The sequence below is a fragment of the Antechinus flavipes genome, chromosome 2, assembly GCF_016432865.1.
Source record: "Antechinus flavipes isolate AdamAnt ecotype Samford, QLD, Australia chromosome 2, AdamAnt_v2, whole genome shotgun sequence".
NCBI classification, from domain to species: domain Eukaryota; kingdom Metazoa; phylum Chordata; class Mammalia; order Dasyuromorphia; family Dasyuridae; genus Antechinus; species Antechinus flavipes.
In genome coordinates this window covers 511,369,485-511,392,834 of record NC_067399.1, presented here as the reverse complement: position 1 = coordinate 511,392,834, position 23,350 = coordinate 511,369,485, and the positions used below count along the sequence as shown (strand labels likewise).

The 23,350-nt window shown below is 34.9% G+C and overlaps 2 protein-coding genes across 2 annotated transcripts; both read left to right on the top strand.

Moving 5' to 3' along the window:
* Window positions 1–305: 305 nt before the first annotated feature.
* LOC127546847 (lipocalin-1-like) lies at window positions 306–8,873 on the top strand. Its single transcript, XM_051973777.1, has 6 exons — window positions 306–365; window positions 1,086–1,219; window positions 4,642–4,712; window positions 6,781–6,888; window positions 7,823–7,924; window positions 8,848–8,873. The coding sequence occupies exons 1-6, from the start codon at window positions 306–308 to the stop codon at window positions 8,871–8,873; spliced, it is 501 nt and encodes a 166-aa protein (XP_051829737.1).
* Window positions 8,874–15,215: 6,342 nt separating this feature from the next.
* On the top strand, window positions 15,216–22,997 carry LOC127547092 (beta-lactoglobulin-like). Its single transcript, XM_051973928.1, has 7 exons — window positions 15,216–15,415; window positions 17,137–17,264; window positions 18,281–18,351; window positions 19,472–19,588; window positions 21,044–21,142; window positions 21,696–21,714; window positions 22,775–22,997. The coding sequence occupies exons 1-6, from the start codon at window positions 15,320–15,322 to the stop codon at window positions 21,710–21,712; spliced, it is 528 nt and encodes a 175-aa protein (XP_051829888.1). The 5' UTR covers window positions 15,216–15,319; the 3' UTR covers window positions 21,713–21,714; window positions 22,775–22,997.
* Window positions 22,998–23,350: the final 353 nt, after the last annotated feature.

Genomic DNA, 23,350 nt, shown 5'->3' with positions numbered 1-23,350 from the left:
AGAAGGTCAGAGAGGAAAATATAAGTTCTACAGTGAGAATTTCCCACTTGGTTCTAAGTCTACTGTGACCAAACTGAGTTGGGAGCTGAGGATTGTGATATTAATTATTCTCTTACTGCTTATGGCTAGTTAGAATTATTCATATCCTTAAATGTGGGTCACAAGCTGTTATTTTCTTTGAACCAGCTAATTGACTCAGGGGACTTTAGAACTTCAATTCCACTTGGGCTATGTGATAATTACTTTGGTTTTGTAGATTTGCTTTAGAAACATTAGTTTACCAGAATCTAGTTATTCTTTGAAGCATGTGTGTGGGGTATGTTGCCACAGTGACCATGATGCCATCTTATAGATCCTACGATAAGGTGAGGGCATAGTTATTAGCAGTCCTCAGGAAATTTTAATTAGTGTTGGTTTAATGAGAAGTGATAAATGAAGAGGCACTTAAGAAGGTAAGAGGAAGGATCAGTTTCATTTGGGACAATTCTTCCATTATTCTTAGAGCCTTCTTTTTCTGTTATGGCACAGACCTCCATAGCTACTATGGGAATTCTCTGAAGAGGGCCATTGACCAACCCTTTGAAACTTGCGGTGCATTGTTTAAAGCCCTTGAAGATAGGTTCTGTTTATTTTGTCTACAGAAGAAAAAAGTTAGATTTCATCAATTTAATCAAAGATATGCTATTACATTATTTTTTATTTTTTTTTACACCTCTAATAATCTCTCTCAGAAATGACTACAATCTGGTTATGTCATCCCTAAACATATGAACCTCCTTCCCCAAAACTAAGAAGAGTCAGGTATTGTTCTGCAGAGTTTTGATTTTGGAACCTTCATGAGAGAAGAAACAGGTACTATGCTCTATTGTTGCTGGCATGTTTTAGCAGCAGCTCAGAGATCTTGAATCTAGGTCTGGCTATAATTCCTCCCCTTTCTAGTCCTTTTCTGGACTTATGAACATAGTCAGATTCCCTTCTTGATTCCATTGCCATTTCCTCTGTCTCCTTTCTGTCTCATGATTCTCAGTGTCTATATATTCAGAATTCTTGTAGTCTGAATCTTCCTTATCTATTTTTTTTTCTAGATATATGGCAAGTGGTATACAAATGCCTGGATGGGAAATGTGGACATTCCCAATGATAAGAAAAATCAGAAAATGCCTCCCTTCGTTATCAAACCTATTTCTGCAAATAAAATAGAGGCCAAATTAAATCTTAAGTAAGTGTATTTTATATGGGAATAGCCTATAAATCTTTATCATGCTTTTCTAGTCTTTTCCTGAAAGCAATAGAATTGTTTTTGGTAAATGTAGTTGAGCTTTCAGCTAGATCCAGTCATTTGAAAGATGTGATAACTTGCTTTAAATAGCCTTACCACTTCATTAACATTTTAAAAACGAATTTGCTGAACAAATTACTACAGTAACAATTCAGTTACCTAGGAGGGAAGTTTATGATCAAATTGAATATCTAGACCAGGGCTAATTCCAGAAAACAAGCAACCAACCAAAGTATTCCAGGAAGTGGTATGGCATCTTTTGAGTATCAAACAACAAGAAAAGTACCTGGAAGAAGCCACATGGCATAGTGGATAGAGTGCTGAGCTTGAATCAGAAAGATCTGAGTTCAAATCCCATCTCAGATACTAGTCATAAACGATTCTGGGCAAATGACTCAATCTCTCTAGGCCTCAGTTTTCTCATCCGTAAAATAAAGGAGTTGATTTTGATCTCTAAGATGTCTTCTAGCTCCTAATCTTAACAATGTTGTTTTTTTGGTATGAACCAAAGTCTCTGAAGATTATATCTAATTATTTTACTAAATAGGGACAAAGATATGTAGTGTACATTCACTGTAGCAATGGCTATGACAGCCACAATGTTTAATGGTGAAGGTGAGAATAATGGGCATAGTAGAGAACTTGAGAAGACAAAGAGGAAAAACAAAAATGGAGGGAGGGGAGTGGTGACCTTCAAATAGAGGTGCAGCATGAGCAATGGTGATGATTAGAAGCAGTAAGAAGTCCCTGAAATAAAGAAAGAACACTAGACTTAGAGTCAAGAGAGACATAGTTATTATTCTGGTCTCCACTACCTGTGTGACTATAGGCAGATAACTTTTTAAGTATCAGTTTTCTCATCTGTAAAATGGAGGCAATAATAATCCATAGTATTAACTTGGCAGAGTTGTTGTGAAGGTCAAATGAGAACAGAAATGTAAAATGGTCCACTAACCTAAAGAGTGCTCTATATGGCAACTCTTATATGTTATGACTATGAGGGTTATGAGCAAAAATAATTCTTACAAGTACAAGGAAGTTAAAAAGAGGCTGGGTCTGCAGTGTGAGTAAAATAAGTTTCTATCCCCTAGTGGTTAGAAAAAATATCATGATGTCTCATAATTCTGGGGATGAGGGGACACATTTCCTGAAAGATCTAATAACTTTAGATCCTTTTCCTCTTTTTTTGATCTCACTGGGGTAAGTAGCAGTATTGATAGGTGGAAGGGTATGCACCTAATTCCAAATTATTTTTCTCAATGGTTAGATCAATTCACAGCTCTGCCAGTAGTGTCTTAGTAGGCCTATTTTTAGTGGAAATCATTTTAGAAAGGTTTGTTGAACTTTGATTGAAGAATTTTTAAAAACTGAAAATTGAAATTGAATCATAGAATGGAACAATCGAAGTGAATGTGACATTTCTCATAAGAATTGAAAATTCTCAATGTGATATTTCTCACAAGACATTTCTCAGGAGCTTAGATAATTTTTAATTATCCCTCTATGAGAAAGGGACAAAATCATAAAAACAACAATAATAATACATAGAATTTTATGTATTATTTCATTGTATCCTTACAACAACCCTCAAGGATAGGTGCTATTATGATTTTCATTAACAGATATGGAAACCAAGGCAAAGAAAGCACTTGACCAGAATCACATATATAATAAGTATCTAAGGCTGAAATTGAACCCAGATCTTCTTACTCCAGGTCTAGTACTTTATCCACTATGCCACCTTAGTGATATTTTCAAGTTATCATTTCTAGGACAGCTTCTGGAATTAGTTTCTATTTAGTACCATGTCCAATATGATATCTATTTGTTTATGCTTCTGAAGTTACAGCTAGATCTAAAGCAGAGCTTAATAATACATATTCATAATGATATCAATAAGGCATGAAGAAAGGGACAGATGATGTTCAATGTGATCATAGGGGGAAGCAAAGGTGTTGTTCAAGACAGAAAGAATTTCATCTGAAGCAAATGTTAAATAATATTTTAGTTAATGAATAAATTCATAAATGAGTTAATGAATAAAAGGTTAAAATGAAGCAAAATGTTAAAAGCAAAGAATAATCACTATTTATACAGTGCTTACTATATACCAGACACTGTGTGAAGTACTTTCCAATTATTACCTTATTTGATTGTCACAACAACCATGGCAGATAGGTGCTATTATCCCCATTTTATAGATAAGAAAATAGACAAGCAGAGATTAAGTGACTCATATGGTTAGTAAGTGTCCAAGTTTAATTTGAACTCACATCTTTCTGACTCCAGCATCAGCACTCTATCTACTATACCATCTGGTTGTCCCATGTAAAACTGTTGCATGATCACAGATGACCTTTCCTGGGTCCAAATGATTGCTTCACTGACATGTCGTATTAGAAACCAAGTGAGAAAATTTCAGTGGTTCCATGTCCCAAATCTCTACTTCTCAGAAAAAAACAACAGCAAGAATCATAAAAACTCAAGACATGGAAAGAGGGTTGTCTAAGGAGTCAAGCAAACCTGGCTTTAAACCCATTTTTCTTATATATGAGTATGGGTAATTAAAATATTATGGACTGATTGAAGCAATGATTTGCCAGTGCTTGGTTGCCATGAGAGGCATGTGAAGAACAATGAAATGAAACCACTCATTACTATTTTGGTGACAAATTAGTTGCCATGCCCTAGCATGTTCAGAGACTAGTGTATTTTACTTTAGACACATGTCAAGTCCTCAATACATGGTATTCATTAAATTGAACTAAAGGTTTCATACTTTTTGGAGAGACACCATTGCAGCATTTCTGGAAGCAGAATCAGTAGATCTGGATTTAAGCAATGGACCAGCCTCTTATTAATGATATGGCCATGAACAAGTGATCTCAACTGCTCATCATATCAACACTGATATTGCACTATTGAGATTGTAGTTGTAGGTACAGAAAACAAGCTGTAGTTTCCACTTCTGAAAAATGGCTTATGATTTTTAGGTTGTAGAGAAGAGAGAAATTTGTAAATTTTGTAATTTACAATTAAAATTGTAATTGTTAAAAAAACAGACAATAAGTATTTATTATCCACTGACTATGTGCCAGTCTCTCTACTAAGGTCTGGGCTTATAAATAAAGGTAAAAGATTGTCTTTGTTCTCAAGGAGGTTACAATCTAACTAGTAGAAGAGACAAAATATAAACAACTATGTACAAAAATGATACATACAGGATAAATTGGAAATAAGAGCATGAAGGCACTAGCATTAAGCACTATATAATTTGAGCTTTAGTTATTATTATAATTATTCTTTGATAAAGAAAACACATTTTATCTAGAAATATCATTATTGGGTATTTTGTTTTCCAGAAAGAATGGCCGATGTGAAGAAATTAAATTAATTCTACAGACAACAAATGAACCTGGGAAAATGGTCACCTGTAAGTGACTCAAATATACCAGATTAAAGGGCCAAAGTCAGAAATCCCAGCCTGAGCTCAAGCTCCCACAAATGTAATCTTTCTGATTTAGGGTTAAGACAAAACTTGTGATTCCATACCTAATTGTGATTAAGAACTAAGATCCACAGTATAGTTGATGGTTTCCATGGAATGTACTGAATTGTCCACTGGGTCTGACTTCTGAGAAATGGGAGGAGGTGGTATTTTCTGTAGTATTTCCCTGTGGTCTTACGCAGAAAGAGCTTTGCCAAGTGTAAAACAAGCATTCTATTACCATTTATTGAAGAAGAAACTGGTACTACAAAGATAAATGATCCATGGGGATTCTGTTTTCAGAAAGAATATTTGTTGTGAAGAAGTTATATTGTGATACCTGTCAGGTAGGTTTGTGAGATAGGTCTGACAAAATCACTGGGCATGGGGTACGGAGAGAGCATTAATAAGGTAGGTAGGCACTCCCATAATACACTTTGAGGAATAAAAACAAAAACCTCTCCCTATCTAACCCTAATGTCTTTAGTGTTCTCCCCCAGATCTTTAAATTTCCAGCCTTAAAGCACATCATTGAGTGAAGCATTGGCCCTTGAAAGCCAATCTTAAGATGTAGCTGTGGAATTGCAACTAGGCTGGAGTGATGGGGCTTTGCTCCAAAGTGTTAACACGATGGTCTGATCCCCAGGTCCCACAGTCCTCCTCTAGCTCCATACCATCTAGAACTACTGCATAGTCTCTGAAGATTCCTGATTGCTCTCTATGCAAAATAAAATCCTAAGGCTTTCACATACCACCAGCTGAGTTTTCCCTCCTTAATGCCTCTCTGATCCCTCCCTTCCAAAACTTTTCCAGGTTAGATTTCCTTCAAGGTTTCATCCTTGGAAGTGGTCAAATAGTCTTTTTCTTTTCTGTGGAGTAGATTCTTGGAATCTCTTTCTGTAAGAGAATTTGAGTTCCAAGATCTTTTCCCAGTCCCCTGGTCTAGGGGCAAGTCACAGGTACTGAAATTCGTGTTTCTATCTTTGCAAAACATTAACTCTCAAATAGAGCTGAAACAATACCCATAAACAAATTAATGGTGCTTTAGACACATCCCAAAAGTTGTTTAAAATTAAAATTATTTTATAAAAACGAATTATACTTTAATTGCACCAGAGAAACTTGATCATTAGAGGCATGCTTTTATGAAAATATTTTAAAGAGTTAAAAAGGATGGACTGGAACTGTTCTTTTGTTGGTACAGGCAACTCCCAAGTGAGGAAACTCTATCAAAGCAGATTGCTACCTTCTCTTCAATCTTAGTCTTAGTGTATAGTACAGTCTTAGACAATAGTGTAGAAAAGTGAAAATAATTTGCTTGGGCTCATAAAACCTCGCAGGTCTTATACCTAGGTCTTTTTGATTCCAAGATTAATTGTCTAGCTTTGATTCCAAACTGTCTCTGAAACAAATCAGAAATGCTAAATGAATATTTAAAAAAAATTCTAAGAGCTCAATATCATAGAAATAGATCAAGTTTTTTCAGAGAAAATTTCTAAATACTAAATATGCTCCGTGTTGCTTTGCTGAACTGGAGCCTATTCTCTGATGGACATTTTTTTTTCATCTGAATGTAGTGTACAGAATCCCTCTGGTTTTTTGGCTGTAATCTTGTGTCTCACCTTTAGCACCCATGTTTAAGGAAATAGAGCCAAAAAGATAAATATGCTTTTCCCATGGCTATCTCTAATTTACTCTGTGTGAATATCTCAGTTTTTGCACACTCTCTTTTGTCTTCTAGAACATCCTTAAAAGACTTCTGAATGGCCTTTTATCCTAGAGGCAAATGACTTATCTCAGCCTAATTCCTTAAAATTCTTATTTTTTAAAACTATTTGACAGTTTGACTTCTTAAAAGGCTAGATCAACTTTTTCAGCAAAGTCAGAGGTTGTCACAAATGAGATATAACTTTAAACATTTGTCATGTACCTATTAAGTATAAGGAGGTATGCACATGCTCTGACTATACATTGTATAAATATAAAATAGATGTGTTTTTTTTTCCCTTCATAGGGGGAAAGCAGATTGTTGGCTTACTGAACATGAAAGTAAAAGACAACATGATTATATATATGGAAGGCAAGATGAATGGGAAAAACATCATAATGATGCAGCTTCTAGGTATGTATTACAGTAGCCTTTGAATACTTCTGAAAGAACAAAGTTCAAAGAAATAGCTATTGGAATTAGGTTGAATTAAGTTCACAGTTTTAAAGAGTCTATTCTGAGTAGACATTTAGACTCTGTCAGAATAAATAAATGTAGATCTTCAATTATTTCTTGACTACAATTTAATTTCACTAGATATAGTCTTGATGATGATTTTGCCACAAGAGTATGTCAGAGTCTCTTCCAGTGACTTGGAAACCCTATGGAGTATCTAAAAGCTTTAATTAGGCTAATATTTGATTGACATAAACAAATGACTAAGAATCTTCTTTTCCTACTCTGCTTACAATAAGTCACTTCAGAGCATAGACCCAGGGAAAGATCTGGCTATTTGGGAACATTAATTACAGAGAAATGATCATAACCAGATCACAAGAACTTTTTTTCTCTCTAGATAACACAAGGAGATACAGAGACACCTTCCTGAAAAAGTATCTTTCATGGAAATAACATTTACTCTAGTAGAATTTAAATACAGATTATCACATTTGTAAAATGAGGATAATATATTGCTGAAAGTTGAGCCCTAAATAAGATTTTCTCTTGAGGTCCCTCCAAAATTTATTATTGTATATTATTATTATATTGTTATTTATGATGCTAGTGATGTTGAATTTAGAGCATTGCCAAGCAACTTTCTGTCCTGAAAGGGTTAAAAAAGCTTCTTCATTGCAGTAACAATCCCAGCTATTTATCCTTAAATAATGGGGAGGCAGAAGAGGGAGAGACTATGAATTCCTTAAATTCCTGGGTATGCTCTTGAGGCTCCTCCAAGAGAATGTAGAAATAATATTTAGAGATAAATTGTCTTATTTCTTTCCTGATCAGAATACTGCCTAGAGGTAGCAGTGTTGCAGTCATTCATTCTGTCTTGTTATTATTACAGGTCGAAATTCAGATGTTAATCCTGAAGCTTTCGAAATATTTGAAGAATTTGTCAGGAGCAAAGGACAAGATGTGACCAAAATCATCAAGCCTGAAGTAGAGGGTAACAAAGATAGATTTTCTAATATCTCTTGCCTTATGATTTCTTCATTTCTATTTTGTGGTAATATGGTATGGTCCAAAGTTCATCAAATTCAAATACCTATCCTGCTACTTATTTAACTTTGAACATGAATAGAAGATAGAGTGGAAAGAGGTCTGGTCTTGGAGTCAGGAAGACCCGAGTTCAAATTTTATACATTTATTAGCTATCAATTAATCTCTTTTTTGGCCTCAGTTTCCTCAACTGTAAAATGGGGTCAACAGTACCTACTTCCCAAAGTTATGTGAATTTGTAAATTTGTAAAGCACTTAGCATACTATCTGGCAGATAGTAGGTGCTATAAAAACACTTGCTAAAAGGATGATGATGTTGTCATTTAACATCTGAATATCAGTTTTTTCATCTATAAAATCTGGATCTCAGCTTCTTCATCTTTAATATGGAAGAATTGGATTTGATGACTCCTATGATTTTTTTCACCTCTAAAATATATGATACCATATCCTCTCTGAATCTTTCCGAGTCAATTTCCTCATCTCTATAATGAGGATAATAGCTATGCTAACCATCATGCAGAATTTTTTTAAAAGCTTTTTATTTTTAAAAGATATGCATTCATTCACTCTTTTGACATTCACTCTTGCAAAATCTTGTATTCCAAATTTTTTCTCCCTCCTTTCCCCTACCCTCTTCCTTAGAGAAGTGATCCAGTATATGTTAAATATATGCAATTTTTCTGATCACATTTCCACAATAATCATGCCATGTAGAATTGTTGAATTTTTAAAGTGCTCTGTAAATATAATCCACCAGTAAAATTTAAGCCATTATTAGTCTCATACTTGAAATGTTGACTGTTTGAGGAGATGTGTTGTACTAAGTACACTTGGTAGATGTATTTTTTTGTTCTTCTGTTTCTGCAGCTGACTGTATTCCAGGACGATCATAAGCTAAGTGGCCTTTGAGGATTTCAAGTGAATCTTTTATATAAAGGTAAAGTGGAAGTCAGCTTGGCTTATTGGATAGTGTTAGATTTGAAATCAAGAAATGAATCCCAGCTTGGCATGCATGACCACTGACAATGTTTTTCATCGTTATTGTTGTTGTCTTGCCTCTTTGAAATTTAATTTTTAAACTAAACTGAAAATTTTGATATTTACATTAAAAAACCTCACACCAATGAACTTAATAGAATCTTATGAGAAGAGCACTTGGTAAACCTTAAAGGACTAGAGAAATGTCAATAATCATAGAATTCTAGAAATTAACACTTCAAGAGGTCTTAGTTCTTATCCTTAATTACATGAATCCCCAAACAATGACAAACAGAATATATTGTGATCTGACACTTTACTTCTCCCCTAAGATTTCTAGTCCCTCTGTTTTGTGTCTAACTGAACTCCCACGTGGAGTTCAATCCACTATAAATTGCATCTTATCAGTAACATATACTTAAGTGCTCAGCAAGGGTTGATCACTGACTTATTTCTAAAAGTCTTCCCATAGTATGAATGTCCAGTGTCCTGGGGTTGCCTTGGGAAAAGTCCCATATCCTGTTCTTTTGTACAATACCATTAACCCATCACTAATTTTTGTTTACTATTTTCTAGGAGAAGCTGATTCTTTCACTTGACCTCAGTCTCATACTCAACCCAACATATGAAATCCTTGGTCCTCTCTTCCTTTGAGAAGCATTTTTTCTCTTTGCTTGGACTCTGAATATGCTTCTCTTCCCTGCCATCTTCTTACCTTCTTCCTAACACTTTTTCCAGATGTTACATAAACTATGCAGCAATTCTACTTGGCTCAGTCTATTTGTCGAAATTTCCTTTGGTGAGGGAAGAAACTGTGACAACTAGCTCAGAAACACTTTTTTCTTCATTTAAATTATTATTTTATCATATGTTTATCATTATACAAGATCTTCCCTATTTCCACTGTTAGGGAGGAGATCATACATAGGGCAATAGGTTGGGAGCTATAAGGATCCCAGTAATGATACCTTCTACTCTGCTGGACAGTTGAGAAACAGGAGACTTTCTCTTGTCTAAAGTTTTACAGAAAGTCAGTGGCAAAGCTGTAATTCAAATTAAGGTCCTTTAATTCCAAATTAGGCCACTTTACTTCTGTTTCCTTATTTGATAGGCTACAGCAAAATGTGGTGCATAGAGAGCTAGCTGTGAGATCAGAAGGTTTGGAAGTTTTAAGTGTTGCTTCTGACCAATTGTCTTGTGATCCTTAGTTAAGTTGTTGTCCAAGTCTCTCATTTTCCAATACATCTCTCTGAGACTATATATAAGTTACAGGGCTGTCTTGGGTATCTCCACACTGATGTGATCATGAATCTGATTTTTAAAAAAATTAAACACCATCAAAAAGAAAGAATCAAATAGGTGTGCACATGAAAAATAAAATTGTACATAAAACTTTTCTATAATATACCATACATTTGAACAAAAGAAGACAAAAGAAATGAACAAAGAATAAACTTTGTTTCCCTATTTGAGTTTTCCAGTTTTAATTTTATTACTTTCCATTTGGTTTCTTAGATAGGTTTCTATGGGATTCCTAGAGATTTAGACTTTCAGTGGTTGAGAGATGATAGTGGTACCTCTATGATATCACTGAAAACTATACCTCTCTGCTATTTACACAGCTAGAAAAAGGGAAAATTGAGCCAATCTTTTATTTTAGAGTAGAGGTATCAAACTTGAGGTCAGCTGGTAGAGGCCCACAATATGCTTGAGTATCACTCAAAGCAGATTAAAATGTAATTGGAGAAAATTTAATAAAATAAAATGTAACAAAACATAGATAATATTAATGTGTGGTTTCCTAAATAAAGATATGACTAACAGAGACCCTTACATATAGTTTAGTGACTTTGACACTACTGATCTTAGGGACATGAATTTAAAGCCAAAAGGTACCTTAGACATCATCCCATTCATTGAAAAGATAAAGGAGACTAAGACACTCAGAGAGATTCAATCATTTGGTTGAAGTCACAGCTCATGAGTAATAAAGTCAAGATTTGATACTGCATCTTGCAGAGCCACATCCTACACTTTTATTACTATAAAGCATAGTAGCAAGATGCATTGCTGCCACCTAAAGGCCATTTATTTCAGAGAAAATACATGTCATAATATTATACATTGTGTTTTCATAGGTACCCATTGACATTACAATACTTGGATGCATCATTTTTACTTTTAAATTTTAGTTGCTTGGTTTTAAAGTAAGAATGGAATTCTGTTGCAGGACAAAAATAGGCAATAAGTATAGGAATGTAGTCTTTCAAACCCAAAGACCCCAGCTTTTGGGATAAAAACTCACTATTTGATAAAAAGTGCTGGGAAAATTGGAAAATAGGATGGCAGAAACAAGGCATTGACTCACAGTCAACACTGTATACCACGATAAGGTTGAAATGGGTTCATGATTTAGAAATAAAGAGTGATATTATAAGCAAATTAGAAGAACATAGGATAGTTTACTTCTCAGATGTGTGAAGGAAAGAATCTGTGTCCAAAGAAGAACAAGAGATCATTATTGAACACTAAATACATAATTTTGATTATATTAAATTAAAAAGTTTTTGTATAAGCAAAACTAATACAGACAAGATTAGAAGGGAAGCAATAAACTGGGAAAACATTTTTACAGTCAAAGGTTCTGTTAAAGGCCTCACTTCTAAAATATATAGAGAATTGACTCAAATTTATAAGAATTCAAGCCATTCTCCAATTGATAAATGATCAAAAGATATGAACAGACAATTTTCAATTAAAGATATTAAAACTTCTTCTAATCATATGAAAAGATGCTTTGAATCACTATTGATCAGGGAAATACAAATTAAGACAACTCTGTGACACCACTACACACATCTGAAATTGGCTAATGACAGGAAAAGATAATAACAAATGTTGGAGGGGATGTGGGAAAACTGGGACACTGTTACATTGTTGGTGGAATTGTGAATATATCCAGCCATTCTGGAGAGCAATTTGGAACTATACTCAAAAAGTTATCAAACTGTGCATACCCTTTGACCCAGCAGTGCTACTCCTGGGCTTATACCCCAAAGAGATCTTAAAGGAGGAAAAGGGACCCACAAGTGCAAAAATGTTTGTGGCAGCCTTTTTTGTACTGGCTAGAACTGGAAACTGAGTGGATGCCCATCAATTGGAGAATGGCTGAATAAATTGTGGTATATGAATGCTATGCAATATTACCGTTATATAAGAAATGATCAGGAGGATGATTTCAGAGATTTGGGGAGACTTACATGATTTGATGCAAAGTGAAATGGCAGAACCAGGAGATAGTTGTACAGGGCAACATCAATATTATACAATGATAAATTCTGATGGACGTGACTTTATAGAAGCGAGATGATTGATGCCAGTTCCAATGATCTTGTGATGAAGAGAACCATCTACACCCAGAGACAGGACTGTGAGAACTGAATGGGGATCACAACATAATATTCTGATTCTTTTTCATGTTATTCATTTACATTTTGTTTTCTTATTTATTTTCTTTCCTTTTTGATCTGATTTTTTTGTGCAACAAGAGAATTGTATAAATGGTTACACATATTGGATTTAACATATATTTTAACATGTATAACATATATTGGGTTGCTTGCCATCTAGGGAAAGAGGTAGGAGGAAGGAGGGGAAAATCTAAAACACAAAGCTATGCAAGGGTTAATGTTGAAAAATTATCCATGCATATGTTTTAAAAATAAATGCTTTTAAAAAAAGAATAGGATCCTAAACTGGCCTTTTCTTGCATTTTGATTTGACTTCTGGCTTTTTCTGCAATGAAAAAGGGCTAAACTAAACTCAACTTTTTTTTTCTTGTCCCCACCCAGGGAATCTAAATTCCAAGTAAAAAGGAGAGCTACCAGAACAAAGGTGTTATGATTTCCAGTGAGAGAGAAAAAGATAATCTACCTAGAAGAGGCTCACAAGTTAAGTCTGAGGGAATGAATATACTGCCTTATAATCCTTAATCATATCCTGGGTCTAATCCTAAAATAGGAAGGAAGAAGGGGAAAAATAAAGAAGTTGTTATTATAATGATTGCTAGGATGGAAACTTGTCAGAAGAAAGGTTTAGAAACTCTAGAAGTGATCTCCTATGATTTCATTTATTATCAGGTCATGCTGAGGGATCAAGAGAAGTGTTAAATTCTACATGTACATGCATGGTAGCAGTCCAGAGAGCTGCAGATGTCAGATAACTTCTCTCAGAAGTCCAAAGTCATATAGCTAATGTATAGTTGTGTTCATGAGCTATATTATATTACAACCAGTGAGAAACAATAAACCGTATGAGTGACTTTAAAAAAAACACAATTATTATTTATATACCAAGATGAAGCTCTCAACTCACTGTCAATAATATATTCACTTATTTCTCCTTCTATGGGAATGGATATTAGAATTATTCACATTCTCCTGCCTGAGTGCATTCAGAATCAACAGCATTTGTAAATTGATTGGTTATATCTAGAGTGATTTTCTGAGGCCATGGGAAAGTTTTTTTCAATACTATTTTGTGGATAATGATCCCACAATCCTGGACTTACTCTAATAGGTTTCTAATCATATAAAGAAATTTGGAAAATCAAAATGTTTCTCTACATAGGATATTGTATGTTTTATTCCCTAAAGAAACATATAAGTCAAGAAATAGGACAAACATAGATAAACCTGTGGGGTTTCTCTAAGTCTAGAGCAAAGTACCATAAGTAGGATTGAAACATGTATAAAAAGCACATGCTTTAAGTCAATGTGGTAATAAGTACTGCACAAATTTGAGAGCAAAATTATTTGTCTTCTCTACATAATAGAAATAGACTGGATCATCTTTCCATGAATCAACTGGGCCAGTTCCCAGGGAGCCATTCCACCAGGGAATGTCTAGAAGCTCAAGTCCTTACCTCTAAGGACTTGTTACCTCTAAGAAAAGACACAATATACAAATTAATTTTCAGGTCTTGATTATCTTCTGAGACATTTGAATCTGTCTATGGAAAATGAATTGTGATTTGATATTCAGACAATAACCATTTATTAAGCACTATGTGCCAAGCACTATGCTAAATTTTGGGGATTCAAAGAAGGCAAAAGTCAGTTCCTGCTTCAAGAAGCTTACAGTCAAATGAGGGAGATAACATGTAGATATTTTGGACAAACAAATATATACAGGATAAATTGGAGATAATCAACAAATTGAAAGTACTAGTCTTAGGGACTAATATTAAGGGGGGACAAGCAAGTCTTTTTTGTAGAAGGTGGGATTTTAGCTAGGGCTTGAAGGTAGCCAGGGAAGTCAGGTCAGGAGATAGAGATGAGGAGGGAGAAAATTCCAGGCATTTGGGACGGTGCCTGAAGATACTTTGACTTTGAAAATGTATTGACTTGTGCAAAGAGTGGTAAGGAGGTTAATGTCATAAAAAACATGGTTCTTGCTCTCAAGGAACTTAGACTAAAGAGGGACAAGACACAAACAGAGAAACAAAATAAACTTAACTTGGAAAAGAAAAATTGGATAAATTCAAATTACAGTAAAGAAAGCTGCATATAAATGTAGGGAAACAATGTAATGGCATGGCTGGAATGGGATGGAAACATAATAAATTTATTGGGGGAGGGTTTACTAGGAGGGAAATCTGAAGATTTAATTTTACTAGGAGGGAAAGCTTAATGATTTAAGAGGATTGTATATGTCCCTTGTGTTTCTCATTGATCCAAATCAGGTCTTTTGGGATGAAAGCTAAAGATTTTTGGCAGTAATCAAATAGCATGCTTCTAAATAATATTGGTTACTGTAGTATGCCTTCCTTGTACTTGTTTGGGGCATCTATCTAAGAGCTCTTTTGCTCTCTCTGTCTTTCTCTCCTTGTCTGTCTGTTTGATTGTCTGTCTCTCTCTCTCTGTCTCTCATCACGTGTATGATATTTCACAATGCTTAAGCTCATAGAAATCTAGTTATTTTTTTTGCCACCTTGGCACCAGTCCAATCTCCCCCTCCAAGTACATCTTCTACCAAGAATTTGATCAGGGATCTATTCTGTAAGACTGCAAGTTTCATTCTTCCATGTCTGACCATGGAATCTCTTTCTTGTTAGGGACTTAAAGGAAAATGAGTGTCATTCTCTTTGGAAGGAACTTTTGTTTTCCTGGGTGACGATGCCATCTAAACCTTGCCAAGTGGACCATTTGAACTTCGAGGAATCAGGCTTGTGGGTGGAGAGGGCGGTACTGTCCTGGTATAAGGGGCAAGCTTCTGTCCTATAAATAAGACTGTCCTGAGGTGATTCATCCATCATCACTTTCTTCAGAGCTCAGAGAAGTGAGATCCAACAGCTGTCATCATGAAATTCCTTCTGCTCACTGTTGGATTGGCCCTTGTTGGTGCTATCCAGGCCTTTGAAAACATCCCCTTCAAGAAACATTTGGATGTTGAAAAGGTAAGAGGAGGTGGAGATAGATTTAAATGGCATAGTTTGGGCTAGTGTTACTCTTAGTCATGGGTCAGGAAGAGGGTGACAAGGTAAATCAAATTTCTAGGGTACAATGTTTGTTGTATATGAGGCTAACAAATCCTTTTGTCTATTATAGGGATTTATCCCTTTCCTATCCATTAAAGTCAAATTTGGTCTTACAGTTAGGATGTATTCCATAGTTCAATATACTGATTCTGGAGGTAGAGAGCTGCCTCTCTTTGGAGTTCTTCAAAGAAAGGCCCAGTGACCACTTAAGGGATACCTTGTATCTGTCTCTCTTGGCCTCTGAATTATCATCCAATTTAAGATTATACATTTCTGTGATTCTGTGACAGTCTTCCCATTTCATTTTTGGAATTTTTTTTGCCTCAGTTGGCAAATTTTATCTCCTAACTGGAATTCGATTAAAAAAAAACTTGCTTTAATAGGAAGAGATTTTCTATTTTCTAAGATGATTGTGAGGAATTTTATAAAAATTTCCTTTCTTTGTGGAGTGAGCATACTAGAAATGGGAAGGAAGAGCATGTTTAGAAATACTTTCTTTATGGGCAGAACTGATTACAGGAGAGAAGAGCACAACATCACAGAAATGGCAGTTGTTCCTGGGAAAACTACAATTGTTCCCAGAACAGGAGTTCATATCAGAAGGACCTTTTATTATTCTCTTTTTAAACTCTCTTTTCTTTCTGTCATTCTTCCTTATAGGCTCCTCTTTTTTGCCACTTTCTATAATACTAAGCCTTTAGACCAAGCCCAGGGGTTCTTGAAGATGTGACTTTCCAAATCAAATCATAGTTTTCTAGGGCCATTGAAGCAGGTTTGTGCAAATGGGACTGTTTTTTCAGAAGAACAGTTTTCATTCTTGCCTGTCCCTTTCAGAGAATGTCTGTGCCATAGATATGATATAGCTGGAATAAATAACTTCCCTGAGAGCAATATAGAAGGGGCCACTTTTTTCAACAATCTCTGTTTTCCACACTTGGATGCTCACTTTTCTTTTATTCTTTTCCCTTTGTTTCTTGTGTAAAGCATGAATATTTATACATTTCCTCCAAAATTATACTATGATAATAGCAATATTCTAGCAAGTTTGGTAGCACACAAAGGTACTTATTATTTTCCAGTATTTAGTAAGTCTGTAATTAATATAGGAATTCGTCCATCATCACAGGCTATCTCTGTTTTCTCATCTTACATTATTCTTGTTCCATATTCTCCCATAGAATTTCTATGAGGCTAGGGGAGGGGTCTCACTCTGGCTTTTTTTTTTTTTTTTTTTTTACAATTTTTGGGTCCTTGTGCAGCACTTTTCTTATCCCTCACTTTCTTTATATGATTGACCCACATCCTTTTTCTGTTGTATAAATTTTTGAATGTTATTATCATACCACAGATTTCTCAATAGAGTTAACATGACAGAGATACTTTCATATGGGTTGATTCTATAAATCGAAGGGGATAGAACTGCTTATGTATTTGACCACAACTATGGTGTATACCTCACTTGGATGAGAGTTAATTGGAGTCTCCCTATTTGTAGCTTTAATTTTTGTAGACTCAGGCCGATACCTTAGAGTTAAAAATCTTCAGGGCCAGTGAACAAAATGGTAAAAGGAATGGGAAAGAGGTCAGCTTTGCTTGGGAACCCTGAAGTAGAGTTTCATGAGTATATATATTCTCTACAGATTAGAGGACCATGGCTTCTCAGACAAGAGGTAATGGCCATGAACTTCTCAGTCTCCTTGTTGGACATGGACATTAAGGAAATGAACCTGACTCCCGAAGGCAACATGAAACTGGTTGTATTAGAGAGGTAAGTATTACATCCTCCAAAGATGACCAAAGAAAGTAATGATTTGGGGGGACATGGAATTATAGCTTTGAGGGAAATTTTGAAGGAAATTAGTTGAACAAGAAACCATACCTTGTTTTTTAGCAACGAAGGTTATGAAGAGCAGACACCACGGCACAAACTACTAAAGTACAATTTGGTCCTGAGAGGGTAAAAGCTTGTTCCCCGAAATAGGGTTTTAGGAGCTCCTTCTTAAGTCTCTGGCAATTTCTCTTGGTTATAGTAAAGGTCCTTATCTAAATGATGAAAGCATCAGAATGCAAATAGTGAATGTAAGGTTTCTTTACTGTCTCAACAGAGGACAATTTAACTTCTAGGACCTAATTTTAGGTGGTATAAAAAGAAATCAGTGCAAAGAGTCATTTAGTTAAAATTGGTAGGATTCAAAAACTGGTGCTTGGTTCATCTAAGTAGAAACACCTCCTCCCCGCAAAGGAAGTGACCTTGAGACTGTGGGCATAGTCTTAGTACCTTCAGAATTGGAATTTCACTTTCATAGCTGGCAGACAGTACCTGGGAAGAAGTAGGGAACTTTATGTCCCAAAACTGCATCCCCTAAAGTATAGAATATCCTACATCAGATATGGTCTCAGATTACTGCTTCAGATGATTTATTTTTCATTAAGTCTCTATTTACACATATACAGTTTTCTGACTAAATGGATTATCATTTCTTTTTATCAAGAAAGGAATAGTTGAATTCAATCAAAGCACTAGGGATGTAGCCTTGTGAAAGGTTAACCATTAATAGTTGTTCAAATCAGAATTGATTTGAATCAAACAATTAACTGATCGTTTTCTCCTGGTGATGAAAATCACTAGGTTCCCTCTTAGATTTTCCTTACTTTCCAAATGATTCAAGTGTGGTGTGAACTTTACAAACTACCTTTGTTATTTTCCTCTTCAGGCTTTGTACTTGGTGGATAAAAAAAAAGTGTGTTTTGAGAAAAGACTTACAAATCTGATTGGCTTTTCAGGACTGACAAGTGTGTTGAGAAGATGTTTCTTCTAAAGAAAACTGAGAAACCCACTGAATTTGAGATCTACAGTAGGTATCACAAAATCATGGTTCCAAATATAGGGCCCTCATATGGTGGTCCAGAAAAGAAACATACTCCCCAATACTTGATAAAAGATGAAAGGGGATATTTCTTACTTTTTTTTTTGAGAGTCCAATTTAATCCAATGACTGGATTCTTTTTACAAGGCAAAGAGAAATGATAGTTTCTTATCAATTTAAAATTGACATTAAAATTGTTTTAAAGTTTAAAAAAAACATTTCTTAAAGTAATAAACAATAAAGTGAGAAAGGTGGCATATTATGTAACCATCCACACAAGCCTCATTACCTCAGTATGTATTGGGGTTGGGAATGAGATAAAGAATGAAGGGGAGCTTGTTTTTACAAATAGAAAGATAAAAGATGTGGAAAATATGCTATGGGGGAGAGGTCCTTGTAATAATTATTGAACTTTGGATCTCAAACATAGAAATTGATTACAAATTTAAAACGAGAATAGATTTTTCTTGCCACAGAGCAGGGAAATAAAATATTGAGGTTTTTTTCTAGCTAGAGCTGTGATATTTACTTATCTGTGATATTATTATCAGTATAGGGTAGCAGAAAGAATTATTCCAGAGACTCAGACTCTGAGGAATTCTATTGATATCTCTGGCCTGCTATTTAATTACTGTACTTGGGACAGTCATTTTATGTAGGCCTCAGTTTAATTATCTATAAAATGATAAGATTGGATAACTACTAAAGGTTTCTTTCAGCTCAAAATCTTATGAAATTCGGATCTATTGAAGATAATTATTTCAAGCCTTGGGAGCACTGACCCAGAAGTCTGGTATAAGCAGGAGTATTAAGGGGTAGGACCAGTCAGGAAATATTTGTTTGGGCTTCTAATTCCTGGTTTATGACTGTTAGGAGGCATTGTTGAATTAACAGCAGATAAGGGAACTACAAGCCTAGGAGAGGGCCCAATAGTGGGAATAAAGAGAATAAGAACCAAAGAGAGTTTTCCTTTATAATCCTTAATGAGGTATTGCTTCTTCTTATGGATTTGATGAAAGCAGGGAGAAATTGGAATGATTTTAGGTATTTCATATTGCTTTCAATTTTGAAAGAAAATTTAGACTTTCCCTTATGGTTTCTTTCTTAGTTCCTTCAGAGTCTGCCTCATACACATTCTCTATGATGGCAACTGATTATAATAACTACATCCTCGTTTGCTTGGAGAACATTAATTCCCAGGAGAAAATGGCATGTGCCCACTATGGTATGTACCTTATTCACTAAAAGTTTGAAAGATATGACAACAAATTATTATTAATAACATATATTGTCAAGAAACTGTCAACAACCAGAACAAGTATTTATTAAGCATTTAATATGTGATAGGCACTGTGTTAAGGACTGGAGATAAAAAGAAAGGCATTAAAAGAGTCCTTTCCTTTAAAGAGCTTACATGCAAATGGGAAAGACAACATGCATAAAATATATACTGAATAGATAGAAGGTGCTCTCAGAGAGAAGGCACTAACAGCAATCATGGAACTGTCTGAAGTTCTGGGGACAGTTCAGAGTCCAGTGGGAATCAGAAAATTAATAATCATCTAGTCAACAAATGAATACAAGTTGACCCTACCTATTTTTTCTCTCCCCCTAAAGTGTTTAAATATATATTCACATATAAATAATATACATGTATATAGGTATTATATATAGTATATGCAGGGCTACTGGTTGGTACATTGCGTGGTGTTTTGGGTCTGGAATCAGGCAGATTTATCTTTCTGAATTCAAATCTGCTCTCAATCTCAGACTAACTATAGCCATGGGCAAGTTACTTAACCCTGTTTGCCTCAGTTCATCATCAATAAAATTAGCTGAAGAAGGAAAGTGTGGTCACAAAGACATGGCTATTATTGAAAAAATCACTGAAAAATATGAGAGGAAGATAGTATGAGAGTGTGAGATAGAGAAGGAGAGTAAAAGAAAGAAAGAGAATGTGATAGAGAAAGAGAGAAAAGAGAGAGAGAGAGAGACACTAATTAAGAGATTGCAATTAGTTTGGAATAGGAATATAAGGCCACAGGTGCTTGAAGTAGTTTGTGAAGTAGATAATTAACAATATGTTACAGAAATTGCTATAGTCATATTAATAGAAATAGATGACATGTATAGAGAATTTTATGGGTTGCAAAGCCCTTTATATATCCTTATCTCATCTAGATTAATAGTTTAACTCATAACTAATGGAGAATGATGTGTATCAAGGATAACAAAGTAGGGACTAAATATAATTTTAAACATATAACATGAAAAAATGTACACATGTGTCCTTGTGTAAAGTCTGTATTTTCTTGTTAGTTTATTAGCCAGTATGATTGAGTTAACCAAATTAATCAGTCAAATAATTTGTTTGACTGACTTTTCCCTCCACTGAATTGCCTAAACGAAGCTACATATATGAAATTCCTCTAAAAATTTCAACATGCTAGGCAACATAACATTATTATGATTACTATTATTATTTTTATTATTACTACATTATTAATAATGACAGTAATGGACCAGTTTCTTGATAACCTGCATAGGGATTATAGAGATTCTGGTATGTAGGTTTGTATGTATGACCTAAGAAATTCTTCATATGGAAAAATATTTTCTTGACATTTTCATCCAAGTTTTGGAAAAATAAATAAAACAACTTTAATTTTTAACTCAACAGTCAGAAGAATTGAGAAAGACAACAAAGGCGTAGAAGAATTCAAGGCTATTTTCAGGACTTTCCCCATGCCCTACACAATGATTGAAGTCCGTACAAATGGTAGGTTTCTTCAATTTCAGCTTAATGTTCAGAAAATAGATAACTGAAGGCTGGGTCTCTACTTAAATTGAAATGATTCTTATTAATCTCCAATAAATAAGGAAACCAATGCTTTCTCTAAAGAGAATCACCTTGCTTTTGATATCTTACATATCCCCATGATCCTCTTTGGCTTATCTGTGAATGAATTTGAGTCCATATAAAATATAACCCAGAGAGATAAGGTCAGAAATCTTCATTCTTACTCAAATATAGTTCATTTATTATACTTATCAACAATGAAACTTAATTGTTTTGGTGTTGTATTTTAACTAGGAAAAGCCTCAGTGATACTTAGCCATATTCTTTCCCCTGTTCATTGGCGGGAATGTATGTGTGGATACCAGAGGAAATCCTCTCTGGGTTATATAAAGATGAGAGAATTTGCCACCTTACCCTTTGCAGGAATAATTTTGCTTATGCGATTTTAGTTGTAGTGATTTTGCTCCCAAAGGCAATTTATTTTTTTTCACCAAATGATGTAACTTAAATGTTTTTTTTTCTCTTCTCACAGATCTGTGCCGTGTTTAGAGGTAAGTTTATGTTTCATTTATTTCTGTTGGGGAAAGCATTTTGTCTCATTTCTCCCTATAGCCTTATACACACACACACACACACACACATATACATACATGTTATACACACACACATACACACACATATATTTATCTAGATAGATAGATAGATAGATAGATATGAAATTTCAGCATATGGGGATTCCTATATGGTATATATACCTTTCTCCTGTTTCTTGGAAGCTAAAGAGGCCATGTTTGTAATATAATTCTCCATGTCCTCATAGCCTGTCTGGAGGACTGAGACATGAGTATATTTAAGGCTATGATTCAGATGATCTGCCCTGTTAGCCCTAAAATTCATTGATTAGTTTTGCCTCATTTTGGGCATGTTCTTCACACAGGCAATATTTAAATTATTCTTGACATGGTCATTTCCTTGACATGGAAAGCCAGGAAACTCAAGTTTCCTATTGGGAAAGGGAATACCTTGTGAAAATAAGGTAAAAGACAATCACATCTCCTAAGCTGTGAAAGAAACCCTAGGAATCACCGAATAAAGCCTCTCCATTTACAGATGGGAAAACAGTCCCAGAGAAGGGAATGGACATGCTCATTGTTATGCAGTGTGAGAATTGGGACTAGAATCCAACTCTTCTGACTTGGAGTGTTTTTCTACTGGAATACTTGACCCTTTGGATTCTGTATAATCTTGTTTTCAATTGTATTCTACCCTCAGCTGTGCAGTGTAGCTCAATGAAAGATGGGGCTCATAGGTGTTTGCTGTGTTCAGAGACAGGGGACATCTGGGGGTGGGTGGGAAGAGAATCAATTCTATCCTCCGGCCAAATGGTTAATTAGCAATTCCCCCCTCCAAATTTCATGCAAAATATGTGAAATAACTTTTGGTTTCAATTACAATTTTCTTAACTGGTAAGAGGAAATAACTAAACAATGCTAAATGTATTATATGGCAAATTGTGTTCCAAGTAAGAAGTTGACAAGTTGACATCCCTTGGTACATCCCTTTTTGTCTACTTAAGTAATTTGTAACTTTGTCACTTTTCATTATCCACAGGAAAAGCAGAGGAAGTATCTCCCTCCAAGATCACCTCTCAGTGTGACAGAATTTATGGCAGTTTCTAGTCTGAAGTCACTAATATACTAAAAATCAAGAATACCATTTAATTCTTTCACTTTCTTCTTTTTATTCAAGAAAGTGATGCCTATTATGTTTCTGTCTTGAGCAACTTTTGCTTCCTTTATGAGAGGCTTCTCTTTTTGTAGTAAATAAATGTATTCAGCAATTACTCTTGAGGACTCTGTGTATTGATTTGGAGGGTAATTTGGGTCAAATTATTAAAAGAGCTTAGTTGGCTATAGGCCATTTAAATAGAGGTTTTAAAATTTTAGTGTACTGTATGCTAACTGAGCTATTCAAGAATTCTACCTTGATGTGCTACAAAATGAACAGTCAAATTAACAAGCATTTATTAAGTGCCTTCTATGTGCTAGGCATTTTGCTGAACATACATCGGATTCTGTCTTGGGCTCTTTTCTCTTTTTTCTCTGTAACACTTTAGTTGGTGTTCTCATCAGTTCCCATGGATTTAATTAGCATCTCATTGCTGATGATTCTCGAATCCACCTTTCC